The following is a 15,977-nucleotide window of genomic DNA, read 5'->3' as shown; positions in this document are numbered from 1 at the left end:
TACAATAGAACAAAGTAACAAGCATCAAGCTCAGTGTGAGTGCCATGCTCAAACTAACTCACTGTAAATGCAGAAAACATCACATGAGATTTTGAACAGACATATTTTGGAACTCAGTAAATGACAATAAATATATATACTTTTTTTAATATTCACTGATAAGGAGGATACATTACCATATTTTTAAGGTTTATACAATATACATAGTTATACAAATACTGGGTACTCAACTGTACAAAATGCATTTTCTGCCAACAGTTCTGTGCAGTGATATATATATATATATATATATATATATATATATATATATATATATATATATATATATATATATATATATATATATATATATATATATATATATATATATATATATATATATATATATAATATGATATATACTGTACTAATATATACATTTTAGGTACATACACAGTATGCTGAACAGTTAACACCAATAATAATAATATTATAAATATTGAAACCCTTTATTTTCTTCAGTCCTCATTTGTATTCCCTTGAAGGCATCCCAGTGTAAAAATTATCTAACAGTTTTTCATTTTCCTCGAATTATGTCCACTTAAAATAAAAGTAAGAGCTTTTTATGCACCATCAATTCATTTTAATCTAATACCACATGAGTAACACCAATACAAAGGGTTGGTTCATCCTCTATGAAATGACAGACGTTATAAAAAAGACTGAACCCCAAATTACACATAAAAGGACAATGTTTAAGTTTTATTTTTCCTGGACAACTTAAGTCCAAGCAATATACTATGAATTCATTATTAGATCGCAACTATAACTGCTCTAATTCTGTTGATAAACAAAACTTGATTTTAGAGTCTATTGACTGAAAAGCTTTTACTATTGATGCAAGAATTATGTACATGTAATGACATTTATCAGATGCAGGTCAAATGGGTCCCACTCCTAATAAGCCCCAACCTAACCATTAGGACTGGGGTTTATTAAAACTAAGGCCTAGTTGAACCATCACCATATTTATCATAGACCACCAAGTGTCCAGGTAAACAATCCACAAAGGACCGGGAACCAAGAGTCCCACTAAGTGCTGGTGTGAATAATCAGATTCTCAGGCAAGTCTCCATAGAACTGCCTTACAATCTACTAATATTAAATCTCATCAGTGAGAAAAGGTTGGTATTCTATAAGTCATCCAAAGCTGCACCATCATAGTCTTGTAATATTAATATTTTCTGCCTGAAATATAATTTCACTATGAATCTAAAGTTAAATCATACAAATGCTCCATTTAATAAAGTCTTAGGAAATGCTGACCTATGGAAATATTTTGATTTGAAAAAAAAAATAACCCCAGATTTCAAGTCTTCAGGTTTAATATATGACATTAGCTGTTCTTATGATGCCGTTTGCAAACCCAGTAATGTCATCAAGTGCTGATGCATTATCTCAGGTGCAAGAGCCCTATTTTGAGGGACCTGACTGTCACAAATACTGCTGCCTGTGTAAGCAAGTGAAATCCTAATGCAAACAATAAAATTCAAAAGACAATAAATCTACACAGCAATCATGATTTTTCATAAAATTAAGTTTTAAAATAAGATGCTCAAGTTTTAAGTTCCTAGATGCAGCACTAATCCAAAAAATATTTCAAAAAGGCTCATTATATTGATGCTACATACAAAAATGTTACTTATGAGAAATGATATTCAGTTTCATTACCAAACAGCTGCTGCCAGGTACCCACAATAACTGCTTTTAAACCAAAAATGTGCTAACAGTAACAACAATTACAAAAGTAATATGCTTAATATATACATCTAATCATAATTAATTTCAAGTACCTTAATATTTCCACATGTATGAGATAAAAACCTGTGCTCTCATCCAGTTAATCAAAATCAAGTAATTATCTAAGGAAGGTTCTGTATGTGCCATCTTAGTCTGAATGACGATATAGGAAAATATTAACACACTGATATGCAAAAATACAAAGCACAAAATGACTGATTCTGAACAGAAACAAACCACTCAAAGAGATAAGTATTTCTTATTGAAGTGAATGCCAAGTTTTAGACAACAGCCCCTAGCAAACAAAAATCCCATCAGGAAGGAAAAGATAATAAAATACTACTCTAGAAGGAGGTAATTTCTGGAAGGTTCACAGTGAAGTCTGAGTTTTCAAAGTTTTCTATGCTCCAGCTGGTGGAGTAACATGTGGAACATACAACTCCCCTGTACAAAAAGTAACCGAATATCAACATTGGTTTAAAAGCACATGTCCGAACAACCAGCAAACTTTAACAGTTTGGTCTTGATATCTTTCTCCATGTGTCTAACTAGTCGTCATCTATTCAAATGGTCCCAAATTTTAACAAAAACCAAATTTTTAAAACTAGCACTCGTTGAGATGAACTTGTTGTACTGTATTAATAATGTTTCTGTATAAATGAAAAGTAGTAAAGAGACACTAGCTAAGAGGAACTTATTCTACTCAGATTGGTTCTCTACACTAAAAAAGTTAATTCTAAATTTGACTTACTCCTAAAAGATTGAATCTAATATAATGGGGCCAAAAAAGGGGTTTACTGTAGAATTTTTCTGATAAAATGTACTTCTGATCTTTTACCATTATCTGAAAAACTTAATTTTCTATCATATTCATGTTCTTGCATCTCATATTATGAATCTTTCAACTTCAAATGTGTCTTTTCCCACAATTATATCTAGATAGTACTGTACAAGTGGAATTCCAAGAGACACTGAAATTCCTGCAACATAAAAAATATTTGTTTATTTTTGTCAAAAACAGCCTCAGTCAAATTATATCTTCTTCAGCTGAACGGTGAAATCCCCATTTTTCAATAAACTCGAAACATGTATGATACTTTGCACTTGACAAAATATAAACCAAAAATAAGTAAAAATGCTGCTAGACACTGATGAATGAACTGCAAACTCTAATATATATATATATATATATATATATATATATATATATATATATATATATATATATATATATATATATATATATATATATATATATATATATATATATATATATATATATTTTATATAGATAGATAGATAGATAGATAGATAGATAGATAGATAGATAGATAGATAGATAGATAGATATATATATATATATATATATATATATATATATATATATATATATATATATATATATATATATATATATATATATATATATATATATATATATATATATATATATATATATATATATATATATATATATATATATATATATATATATATATATATATATATATATGAACTTGCTAGGGTTGGTGATTAATACTGTAAGGGCTTCCGCATTTTTACCTGTGGGGGGCTAGGGGTGGTGGTGGAGGGAGTGATTTGCCGCCTGAATGCCCGGGAACTTTTAAAGTGAATGAGAAAAAAGACCCCAAAGCTAAGAGACAAAGCCACAAGAAGTGTGCCTACTCGGTCAAGGATAAAGAACAGATTGTTGAGCTCAATGAAAGTGGTGCACGGAACATTGATATTGTTAGGAAATTGAACTGTCCTGAGTCTACAGTGCAAAATATTAAGAGGAACTTAGAGGAGACCAAGAAGAGTATTGTGCCGGCTAACAAATATTTTGGTAGTGATGGAAATGCGAGGCGAGCTATGAATGATAAGGGCGATAGAAATAGGTTGTTAATGATAAGAGCATTTTCTTGTGAAATGGTTAGCTTGTAGAATGAAAGGCAGTGCAAGTGTTAGCGGCCCTCAGATACGGAACAACCATCACACCAAGCACCTGTTATATTACTCAAACTCTTAATTTGATGATTGAATAACAATTCTTATTTCAGCTAACAAAAAGTGTTAGGAGGGCTTCAATGGGGGAAATAATGGGTGAAATTCTTGGGGCGGCAGCACCAATAAACCCTTTTTACATGTATTTTAAAGTCACACAAATAACGTTTTCGCTAATAACGGCATTTTTCAGGCACCTATTAGACGTTATTGGTGTGTGTATATATATATATATATATATATATATATATATATATATATATATATATATATATATATATATATATATATATATATATATATATATATATATATATATATATATATATATATATATATATATATATGCACGCACACACACACAGGTTGTACCTCTCTAGCCCGGCAACATTGGAACCTGACCGGTGCCGGACCATGGAAATACACCCTTTTCCTGGACAGATGGTGACTTGCGCTTACGCTTGCATCACTTTCACTGCTTCATGGTCTCTTTGAAGACATATTGAAGGGTTAAATGTCGTACAGTAGCTTCTCAAATTTCGCGAGTTTTTAATTCAACGTTTTTTATTTGGACACACACACAAAAAACACTACATAATTAAAAATTTTGACGGCGGAAACTTGAATTTTGACAGGTTTGAAAGGCCTGCCAACGTTCAGAAGACGTGCACAATTGTGTAAACAGCGTCATTTCTCTTATGTACAAAAGATTCATTATTGTTTATTACTGAATGTCTTTTTTATTGAATTAATGTTTATGTGTGCAAAATGAGCAATACAATTCATTAATAATACATAGATTATTAAAACACACGAGGAAATGACACAGCATTGTTTTCGTTGATAACAAAACCAGTGACTGACTGGTTCTACATATAAAACTGAAGAAAATAAGACCCTGGTTGTAGCTGTAGTAAAATTAATGTAAAAAATTAATATGGTTGTTTTAAGTAATGTTATCTAATGTTAATAAATAGAACAATAAAAGTAGCAAACCATTTATGTTAAAGAAAAAAAGTGAGACTGCGTGTAAGTAAGTGCACACAAGTGAAAACATATCGTCATTACTCTACATAAGAATATGAAAGCAACACTTATTTACTGTTCATATATGTTTTAATTAATGTTTCTGATTTTTTTATAATTAATGTTTGTGTGCAAAATGAACAATGCAATTCATTAATAATTCGTGGAATATTAAAACACACGAGGAGACGAGATGGCTGCCGGCATTGTTTTCGTTAATGTTTACAAAACCAGTGACTGATTGGTTCTACATATAAAACAAGAAAATAAGACCCAGGTTGTAGCTGTAGTAAAATTAATGTAAAATATTAATATGGTTGTTTGAAGTAATGTTATCTAATGTTAATAAATAGAACAATATAAGTAGTTAATCATTAATGGTAAAGGAAAAAAGTGAGACTGTGCATATGTAAGTGCGCACACGTGAAAACATATCGTCATTACTCTACATAAGAATATGAAAGCAACACTTATTTACTGTTCATATAGGTATACTGAAGGGTTAAATGTTGTACTCTGTATAGACAAGCAGAGAGAGAGAGCAGCCGAACTGCCGGATGTTAACAAACCTTAATTTCCCGTGGCTTTGTTGCTGTTGTTTTTTTACAGGGATTAGCCCACCTGGGCAGAGGTCACTGACCTGAGGGGCGAAAATGTAATACTCCTGTAATAATAATAATAATTCAGATAAAAAAAAAAAAAAAAAAAAAAAAAACTGGTTATCTACCTATTGGGCAAACTAAAATCGTTCCGGACTAGAGAGGTACAACCTGCATATGCTCTCGCCAATAACGTCTAATAGGTGCCTGAAAAATGCCGTTATTAGCGAAAATGGGATACTATACTGGTTATTTCATCCCTTTATTTGACTAAAACATCTGTAAGACAGTTGCCACTAAAATGGAGGAGAGTGGATAAAAGTAATATATACAACAGCCTCAACAACTAGCACTGTTTAAAAGAAGGAGGCCAGCTAATTTACCATTTAGATAAAGTTAATGCAAGTATAATCAAATCATGTTGATGTCAAGACCAAACTGTGATGACGAGTTTATCCCTTAACATTCGAATAACGTAAAAAAAAAAGAATGTTTCAAATTTTTTATATTCTATGCTGTACTCTATTAAGGAAGATTCCTATCAATTTTCTGCTAAAGAACTTCACCTGGAACAAAAATCATACATCACATAGTGTATAAAATACAAATATAACAGAACTGCAACCACAGAAATAAAATACCTGTACAGTATTAGCATTTTTCCAACCATGTACAATATATATCAGCTGCTACTGCGATTACAAGAATACTGCCACATTACAACACACGTGTCTGAGTACTGTACCACACTATGAACACGTACACATCTCCTAATATTATACATACATCACTCACAGTCTGAAAAAAAATAAAAGGTATCCATTATCTTTCAACCTACAAGATACACATATCTCAACCCTTTACCAGATAAAACAGATTTTATGACATTTACCAGATTACCGTATGTGATGAGAAAGATCCACAAATAAAAATAATATAACCTAATTATCATAATTTGAAACATGTATGCACATAAAAAATATAAAAATCAATAAACTGTTGACATTTATCACTCAAGGCTGAAGGATGTCACATACATCAGTTTAATAGATCTTTAGAAAGTAGTTACCAGTCACACTTACATACAAGAGTGTTACAACAGTTTATTTCCAGCTGACAGTATGTACAGTAAATATCCTGCCTCCCATAGTATTCATTCAAGTGTATAAATCTATATTTTCTTTGTCTTGTAGTTTTCTAAAATGTGAATAATTACAATACAAAATCTACTGATACCCAAATTTACTCAATGTTTTTTTTTACCTGACATACATTATCGTGTAACTACACCAGATAATGAATAAATAGGTGTACTAAAAGCTAAAAAAATAGGGTGACAGTTATGCATCATTTTTCCTCTCCATTCCCCAAACAGTCATCACTGTAAAATATTTCACTTTATCTGTTTTTCAGACTGAAAATCTTCTAGAAAAGTACCAGTTAAGGGCACTTGATACTTCTTAAATACTGTACATAGTATATACAGTACCCAACATGTTCACATAATCATGAGCAAAGACAAAAATTTGACTGAATGGCTGTAACCTAAAGACTATATCTGAGAGAGAGAAAATCGAGGTTCTTCGACAATAATTACATAAATTCTTTGAGCTGAAATGTACTTGTAGGAAAGTGAAGATTTTTCCGACAGATGTCAAGTTTCCTCCTCTCAACAGACCAGTATTATCTACTCACTAGCATAACTCTATGCCTTTCATAGAGTGACGGGTAATTAAATGATGACTACACGAGGCATCACCTTCCACACTCACACTAATTATGACTTCTTGTCTTTGATTATATATTTACCTTAATGTCTTATATATTCTAATACTAAAAAGATGAAATAACAAAGGAATTATATGCAAAAACTAGGTGAAGAACACTGTATTTGACAAGAGGTATCAAATAGCACATCCTTGTATCCATCTTTGTGTTTTTTTAAACCCAACAAAGTGTGCTGCCATGAGCACTCCCAGCTGGTTCAAATACTCCTGAAGCTACAAGAAGCATCAGTTTATTTTATAAGTAGTCTAGATATTGGCTTTTTATATTGCTGAGAGACAGAGCCAAGATGTTATTTTGGTTAAAGGGTTATAGCTCTCTTTCCTCTTAAAAAGAGGCTCTAATAATAACAAATGTTGTGGCTGAGGAGTTCTACAACAGAACACAAAAATAAAAATGAAAGATTAACAGAAAATAAAAGGAGAGACCATGTATGCATTTGCTCCTGATGTACACCACCTTCATGAGGGGTTTATATCACTTGCTGTTCTAAGTAAACTCCATCTCCTGGGCACCAACAGGCAGGTCTAGTTTAGCAACAATATGAGATTCAATCAGTTCTTTCCTCCCTGTCTCATACAATCATATGCTTCATGTTTATAGCTGTAATGCATATGGTATAAAAATGTCCCACACACTATCAAATTAAAAATGCACCCGGATTTGACCAAAAGCCATCTACTTCCATCTATTCAATAAACTTAAATTTCTAACTAGATGTGACAAACAAGGTGATGATACGTCAAGTGAGCCTCATCCATATAGGGACCAACCTAGCCCAACTAAATCATTAGGATTGACACCCAATCCTAATGGGTCCCAACCATAATAGCTAGGTTAAGTTGTGTTGTATTAGGACTTGGGTCCCTTTGACATGCAATTAAACAAATAAAATAAAAACATATTAAAACTACATCACATTCTCCTCAACTCATACTAAATAAAATTAAGTGACATGTGAACATTATCCAATGTTTCATAACTACTCACATCCACTTTTCTATGAAAGCAGACATTGAAAGTGATATGACATTTGTCTTTCTACAATTGCTTTTCTCTAATTTTTATGTGGGGTAGTTTAAAGGGTAGGGAAACCTCAAAGAAAAAAGGAAATGGTATTGAGAAGTGATGAAAGACGAGTGTAGAAAATGACAGGAGAGGGCGAAGACAATAAGTAGAAATCCCCACATATAGTATACTTGTTAATATCCTCAGTCTGTGTATGAAGTACGCAAAGCTAAAATTCTACCGTTTTTCTAAATCAAATTAGCCAAATCCTATGTTAACAACTGGTGGCCATATATAAAATTCTGAAAAACATCCTTATATTCATGTTAAATCACATTTATCTTGCAGTTACTAAAATTCCATGAGTAGTGAATGGACTTTGGCACAACCATCACAGACCTTCTTTACACTGGTTTTAATATACTGTACTGTACTGTACTGAGGAAGATGTTATCACCATAAACCTACTTTTGTTTCATAAATTTTGTTTAGTGTGAGTAAATATTCACTCTATGTATGAATGTTTATTCAAGCAATTCCATCATTATTTTTCTTAAATAAAACTAGACATACTGTACATGTATCACATACAAGTTGAAGTAGGACAATTATTATTCATAAAGCTTTTGCTGCTTACCTGTTTAAACTGTTATACCTCTAAACAGTGGAATAAGTTTAAACAAGAATATTATACAACACAGAGCAAGTGCATCTAAGAAAGGCCTTTGGATTACAGTATGTAGTGTGAGTAGTGAACAAATGTGACCATGAAAAGGTTGTAAGCTGTGGCAGTACAGTATTAGGTGGTCAAAAAATTTCCTTCAGTCAGTCAATAATTCAGAACTGGTGGATATTAATGAGGAAATGAAAAAGGAATAACTGGAAAAAAATTACAAGATAAGAAGGAAAAAAAAGGGCACCTATGCACAATAAATGCTTAATATAAAAGTGAATGAGAAAGGTAAGTGATGAAGAGGAACGGGGAGACCCAAGGGAGAAACTGAAAGAAAGAAATATTGAAAATTTGGAAGAGGTATAAAATTAAAAAAAAAAGAGGAAAGGAGTATAAAAAAAAAAAGATGGGGGAGGATGTTGTAAGTTCATGATGCTATCTTAATGGGTGAAGCAGTAGTACAACATAAATAATATGATAAAGGGGAGGTAGACGTTGATGATGAAAGTACCTATACAGTACAATATGAATAAAGCCTCAAGAAATTGGGATATTAGACGTTAACATGGTGCAAAACAAGTATAGAATGCAACAGAAAAGGGCTAAGATGAGCAGAAGGCCTCCACATATACTTGCCCGTATCCTCAACTTGTGATAGAAACAAGCATAAATTTACTGAGCTGTTTTCATTATTTAAATAATATGAATCATACAGTATATGAAAAAGAAAATGAACAAATGAGAAATCTATGATATGATAGTTTTATTACAGAAAAATACAGGAAACCAAAAACAATAACCAGTTTGTATGTTCATTTACGCTTCATGTCACAGATGTCAACAACAATAAGTCATGAGATACTGTAAATACAACTCAATGATATATTTTTAACATTCTGATGAATTGGCACCGAGATGTTTTATTCATAATTCAATATATTGTAAAATGTTTTCTCTCACGACACTATGAACAATTGATTAAAGATATTTGTGTTAAACCTCAATCCCAAAGAAATAACAGATCAAGTGTACAAAAGGGGAGTCATACTTATAACAAGCTGGAATATATTCATAAAATTACACAAGGGAGGTAGATGAGGAGGAGGGGGAAGGGGATGATCATGATGCAGGAAATATTCAAACCGTGAACTTTTATATGAAAAGGAAATATGAGCAGTGAAGCATAACAACCAACATGTGCAAGACTTGATAGTCTGGAGAATAATACAGGTCACAACTAAAGTAATTCTCAGCATACCTCATCCATTTCCTCCATCCACACATTGTTCAGTAAACAAAGACTGAATATACCAACATGTATGTGGTTGGCAAAAGTAATGTTCTTTTTTTCTTCAAGTACTGCACAATGGTGTTTTCTAGTTACCAGTATACTTGACACATCAGTCCACTCTCTACCCACTGAACAAAGATTGAATTTACCCAAATAATATCACAGGGTGTGGAAAGTACAGTGGTCTTCAATGTATGATGACTTTTATCCATGACGATGTTGATAAAGCTCGACGGTGATGGTGGTGGGTGTTGTTGCTACGTGAGACCCTAAGACGATTTGTTGGGTCATCACGACTCACCACAATTTGTGTCTCCCTGCATACCTGCAGTAAACAAACAACCCCTTTCCTTTAATGTAGCTTATTAAAGTCCATGCAGATCTTCAATTTAATCTAGTTATTGTTGTGACTTTCTAAATACCATTTAGAAAACATCTGATGGTGACTGATCAAATGGGTCTCAGTCCTAACTTAAACAAAGCAAGAGAACTGGGGACCATTCCTGCGGCACCCCAATCCTAATGACAAGTTGCTTTGGTTAGGTTGGGGCCTATTAAATCTAGGGCCCATTAGACTTGCAACCACATTTGAACACTGAAGGACATCTGTCATACTGATGCTACAGTTTCAAATACACTTTTGCTGGTTACTAAATATTAATCACAGCAAACAAAAACTAAAGTGAGTTAAAATGGATGCATGGAGAAAGGAACTCGGATAATGAGGGACCAGTTGCAAGGTAGAAGAAGACCAATAGTGCACAAGAGAAAGCTTGACAACATATGAGAAGGATATTGATAACAATGTGCAAGAGGGAGATTGATAATAACACCCAAAATAGAGAAAAAACGTGAGGTGGAATGGCAGGATAATTCTTTCTCACCTTATATTACCTAAGACACAGGCGTTCAAATGTAAGTAAATTTATGAAGTCTTGAGAACATTTACCTACAACAAACGTGACAACGAGGGCTAACAAGCCACTGAAGTTCTACTCCGCATGATGATCGATCAACAGCAATACAAGTGAGTGTCAATGACTAAAATGAATACTGTATTCTACCAGGAAGGCAATGTGTTAACTCCATTATTTATGAATACTACTGACAGTCTGTAAGAGATTTTGAACTAACCCATGCTGACACAGCTAAAGACTGAACTCTAAGTCACTTCTGTTCAACAAACGTTTCATAGTTGCTTCAATATCTAAAATTTACAGGTGTGGTGAATGTCATTTATTGAAATGTTTGGAAATATTCTGTCTTATTGTGGCTACACTTCAAGTCACTTTGGGATGTGGAACAGTGACTGGTCAAATGAGCCTATTAAGCTCTAACCCAGACAGCAAGATTGGAAACCAGTTCTAGTATGCCTCAATCTTAATGATTAGGTTAGCTTGTGACCTATTGGGAGTGAGGCCTGTTTGCACAGTAAATTGTGGGACAAGAGTAGACATCAAGGAAATTGTCAGGAGAATTATGTACAAATTTCAGACAAGAGCAGCTAAGGAAGTAAGAGTAAGTTCGGGTGGAAAGACTAACAAAGCTGAAAATTGTGAAAATTTGTATAGCAAAATCTGTTACACAAGGAGTGAAAATGAAGAGTGACTCGGCTATGGTGTGTAAGTTAATATTCACTTTGTGCCCGGCGAATAGTCCAGTGCAAAATGTTATAAAAGACTGATTATTTAATTTGCCGAATAGAGAGGAAAAGAAAAAGTCTGGATGAGATAAGAAAGAACTTTGGGCCACTGTTATGGTTGTACATTAGTATTAAGAGAGTGCAAATGTGTAAATAAGACAAACTCAGTCATAAAAGAATGCAAAAAATAGTAGCTGCTCATATTCAATATACTCTTAGAATAATCTTTGCAGAAATTCTATAATATGACTCAGTATTTGGAATAGAAATATATAATAAACTACAGGATATGTCTGAAAACTCAAATACATATTCAAAATTCAATATCATGACACAATGAAAGTTTTAATTTTGCCAAACAAGTTACTAACCTTATGATCACCAAGAACCACCTGGGTGAGGTTTAGCAGGCAGCAACAAGTAAAGCAATATCCATTATACTGTGTTTCATAAGAAAAATGTTGAAACTTATTCTAACAATGAACAAAAGTGATAAACTTTATAACACTCAACAATAACAAATCCAATGGTAATATCAATGTGAGGTTAATATAAAAATTAGAAAGAGAGAAAGTGAGAAAGAAGGAAAAATCAAAGGTGGAAAAAGCCCAGTGCCAGACAAACTTGACAAGTACCAAACTAAAATGCTGAAGAAGTTACATCAACAACTCTTACGAGAGACAATCTCGACATAGTATATCATGAGATCATGAGATCATGAGATCTGAATATCATAAATAAATAAAAATTGACAATGCTCAACGATCTGGTCATTCGGGCTTAGACCAATATCTCACCAACCAGGCTCAGGTGGAGTTAGGCCCAGTATTTGACCAACTGGGCTACGCTGGAAAAAATCCTTAACTATAGAGACTCTGCAGTGAGTCACAAGACGGTGTTCTCAGCTCTTGAGCTCTCTTGAACATCTGCGGGTCACCAAATGATCGAGCTCTCCATATCATATTCTCCTCTGAAAAATAATATACTGTATAAGACGATAAATAATTTGTTTATAAAAGTTTAAGTCAACATTTTTAGATATACTGTACAGTAATATACGAGAAAATAATTAATGGGAAATATAATATGAGCTCTAATCTGGTGGAATTCAATGATAAAAACAAAACAAAAAAACAAACCTTTGATGTAAGGAAAACATATATTACTGTACTGGAACTAACTACAGAGAGGAACACATCATCATGCTGTTATCCCAAAGTGCCTTAGGTTCTTAACTCCACATATTCCCTTCATCTTGTCTCAGCTACCTTATATGAAGTTCTACAGCCAACCTCCCTTACTAGGTACTCTATTACCATCCTCTGTGTTTTCTGTCTTAAAAATGATTTTCTTGATTTTTTTGTTTATTTTTTTATAAAACTAATGTATGACATGAGGTTACAATTAAAGAGATACTCACTATAATTTTTTTCTTTAAAGCAAGCATTCCTAAGTGTTGATACATAATCTTCTTCTACGTGTTGTTCTAACCGACGAATACTTCCTTGATACTCCGTAGAAAAATCTGGTTTCACATAGTAAGACACACCCAAGTTGCTTGTACTACGCTGAACACTGTATTTACTGCAAGAAGAATGAGGTTTTTAGTAAAAGTGATTTTAAAGAGTACACCACATACCAGACAATATTACTTTACTACAACTACTGACTGCAAGAAAAGTGATGATTGTTGGTATTCATGAAAGAACATAGAACAACACATCTATGTTGGTTATAACACTGTACACTGAATTCTATTCACTTTAAAAGAAATACTGTTAACCCTTTGACAATAATGACAACCCATTCATTACAGTACAATAAATTAGCTCACTGAATATATCTTAATGATAATCTTTTGTGATAAAAGGACTCAATGCCGAGAGTAAGCTGTCTTAACCCTTTAAATACCATGCAGTGATCTATTCCCATTATATTCCTGGACTAAGTCACTGTAATAAAGAGCTTAATTAGCCTGAATGTGTTTGACAAACTAAATATTACCACACATTGACTCAACTATTAATATAACTAATGTTCTTACACAGCACGAACAAACCATAATACGTATTAGTGATATTTGATGATTATGATCCATGAAGCTTCTCACAGACTAATGAATCTCTTTCTTTCACAATCAGAGACTCATCCTTCTTATGCAGTTGCTAAATACTTGTATCAGTGTTTTCTACAACACTCATTCAATGTATCATACTTTTCAGCATACGTGTGTTTTTTCCTTGGGGTAGGATAACTTGTTTGAATCAGACAACTTCCTCCCTAAACTGTACCGTACTGTATCTCCAAAAATGTATTCAGATCTAAAACAGATCCAGGGAAGGGATATAATTATCTGAGTTTTGCTGTTTCTGCATTGTGATGAAGGAGAAGCATGGCATCAGGAATTTTTTTGGTGATGCCAGATTGCCGATAGCTGATATAGGTTGAGTGAAGCATTAGGAGTAAACCAGATTGATATTTGGGGCCTTGTTGAGGAGAAATACCATAGTAGGACAATTCTATTACAGTACACAGCATTAACAATGAATAAAGGGAGTCTAAATTTGCTCAATACCTGTCAATACCTGTACCTACATAAATGGATGTCATATGTTGATTTACCTTTTTATGCACATGGTAACTTTTTTGCTACTACGTACTGTAAATCATCTTATACTCTGTTCATTTTCTGGCATTCTCAATTATAATGTTCCCATACATTTCCCCTCTTGACCTCAATAACCTAAGTTACTTTGTAGTTCCAACAGTCACCCCTGTCACCAACTGTTATGTAGGATTTATTTCTAGTGTTGTTCCACACCCTGTATAAACCCCATGACCCTTGTATCGGTCCAGTGACTACATCTAATAAAGAGCCTTACTGGTATATGTTTTCTATTTATCTCAAGAGAGGAGTGATGCCAAGCAGTGTAAACGGCAACAATTGAGGGCTGCGACAACAAGCAGATATATTTCACACACACATTTCCTCATATCCCCAACTTCCATATACACTAGGCAAAAAGTATTCAATGTGAATCCTTAACCTTACCTACTTTAACCCAACTATTCCTGCATTGATTTTCAAGTAAGATATTGTTATTGAGCAGGAAATGTCCTTCCACTATATCATGGGCATATCACTGTCTTTCTCCCCTTCTTATACTGACAGGTCCCTGACATTTTTATCTGCTAGTCTGTCACAGAAACTGAATGAAATAAGTGAGTTTAGTAAAAGGAAGTAAGACACGTGTGATTACACTCAAGAAGCCTTAAAGTTTAAGGTGTCATATCTACAATTATATCAGGAAATTACCTCCTGAATACTACAGAGTACCTTCTGATGACACCCAACTACTGTACTCCAGATTACTACCAAGTTCTGTACCTCCTGATTACTACCAAGTGCTGTACCCCCTGATTACTGTACAACAAAGTACCTCCTGATTACTACCAAGTGCTGTACCCCCTGATTACTGTACAACAAAGTACCTCCTGATTACAACCAAGTACTGTATCTCCAGATCACTACCAAGTAATGTACCTCCTGATTACTACCAAGTACTGTACCCCCTGATTACTGTACTGCCAAGTACCTCCTGAGGTAAAATGCTTTCATAAACCCTGTGATGCCATTTGTTTCCTTAATGTCACTGCAATACCTCACCTAGAGGAAGAAGATGCCTCCAACACCTCTAATTCTTGTACCTCTCACATGATAACCTACACCCATCTTACCTCCACCTATAAAGATGCATGTTATCCATAACCTTTTTATTTAATTTTCACTAAAATCTTTGTCGTAAAGAATAAAATAAGCCTGTACAATTTTTTTTTTAAATAATAACTAAGTCAATGGAAATTATCAAATGAAGTCTATTAATTTTGTTTTTAATCTGTAACAATTACTGTGCATATTTGAGCAAAACGAGAGACCCAATGGACTTTGACGTGCTCATCTGTGTACAGTACGCCATTTTGGACAGAATTCTGAAAAAAGAATTGACACCAAATGAACATTTCTAGAAAATATCATCTAAATCTGACCTCTTAATTTTAGACAAGAAGACAGTATAAAATATTTTCTATTTTAGTAAAAGCAATGACTTTAGATGATATTTTGAAATGGAGTCTTCTAAGAAACATTTCTATCATATACAGTATCAGCTA

General features: G+C 33.2%; 1 protein-coding gene across 7 annotated transcripts in view; it reads right to left on the bottom strand.

Annotated features, from left to right (window-relative positions):
• Positions 1 to 8,710: 8,710 nt before the first annotated feature.
• Positions 8,711 to 15,977, bottom strand: part of LOC121858494 (dnaJ homolog subfamily B member 12-like) — a 63,464-nt gene continuing 56,197 nt past the window's right edge. The window contains exons 6-9 of one of the 7 annotated variants that reach the window (XR_006087454.1): positions 13,228 to 13,391; positions 12,605 to 12,777; positions 12,179 to 12,199; positions 8,711 to 10,490 (exon numbers count right to left, since the gene is read on the bottom strand). Coding sequence is in view for 1 of the 7 variants with exons in the window: in XM_042354929.1 (XP_042210863.1) it covers positions 12,668 to 12,777; positions 13,228 to 13,391 (274 nt within the window). In the remaining 6 variants the exon portion in view is untranslated. Of the gene's footprint in view, positions 12,778 to 13,227; positions 13,392 to 15,977 lie in introns of all 7 variants that reach the window. The other 6 variants (XR_006087455.1, XR_006087452.1, XR_006087456.1 and 3 more) reach the window with 6 other exon arrangements.

This window comes from Homarus americanus, unplaced genomic scaffold (genome assembly GCF_018991925.1).
Source record: "Homarus americanus isolate GMGI-L3 unplaced genomic scaffold, GMGI_Hamer_2.0 scaffold32, whole genome shotgun sequence".
In the NCBI taxonomy this organism is placed as follows: Eukaryota; Metazoa; Arthropoda; class Malacostraca; order Decapoda; family Nephropidae; genus Homarus; species Homarus americanus.
This window is presented reverse-complemented; position numbering and strand designations above follow the sequence as displayed.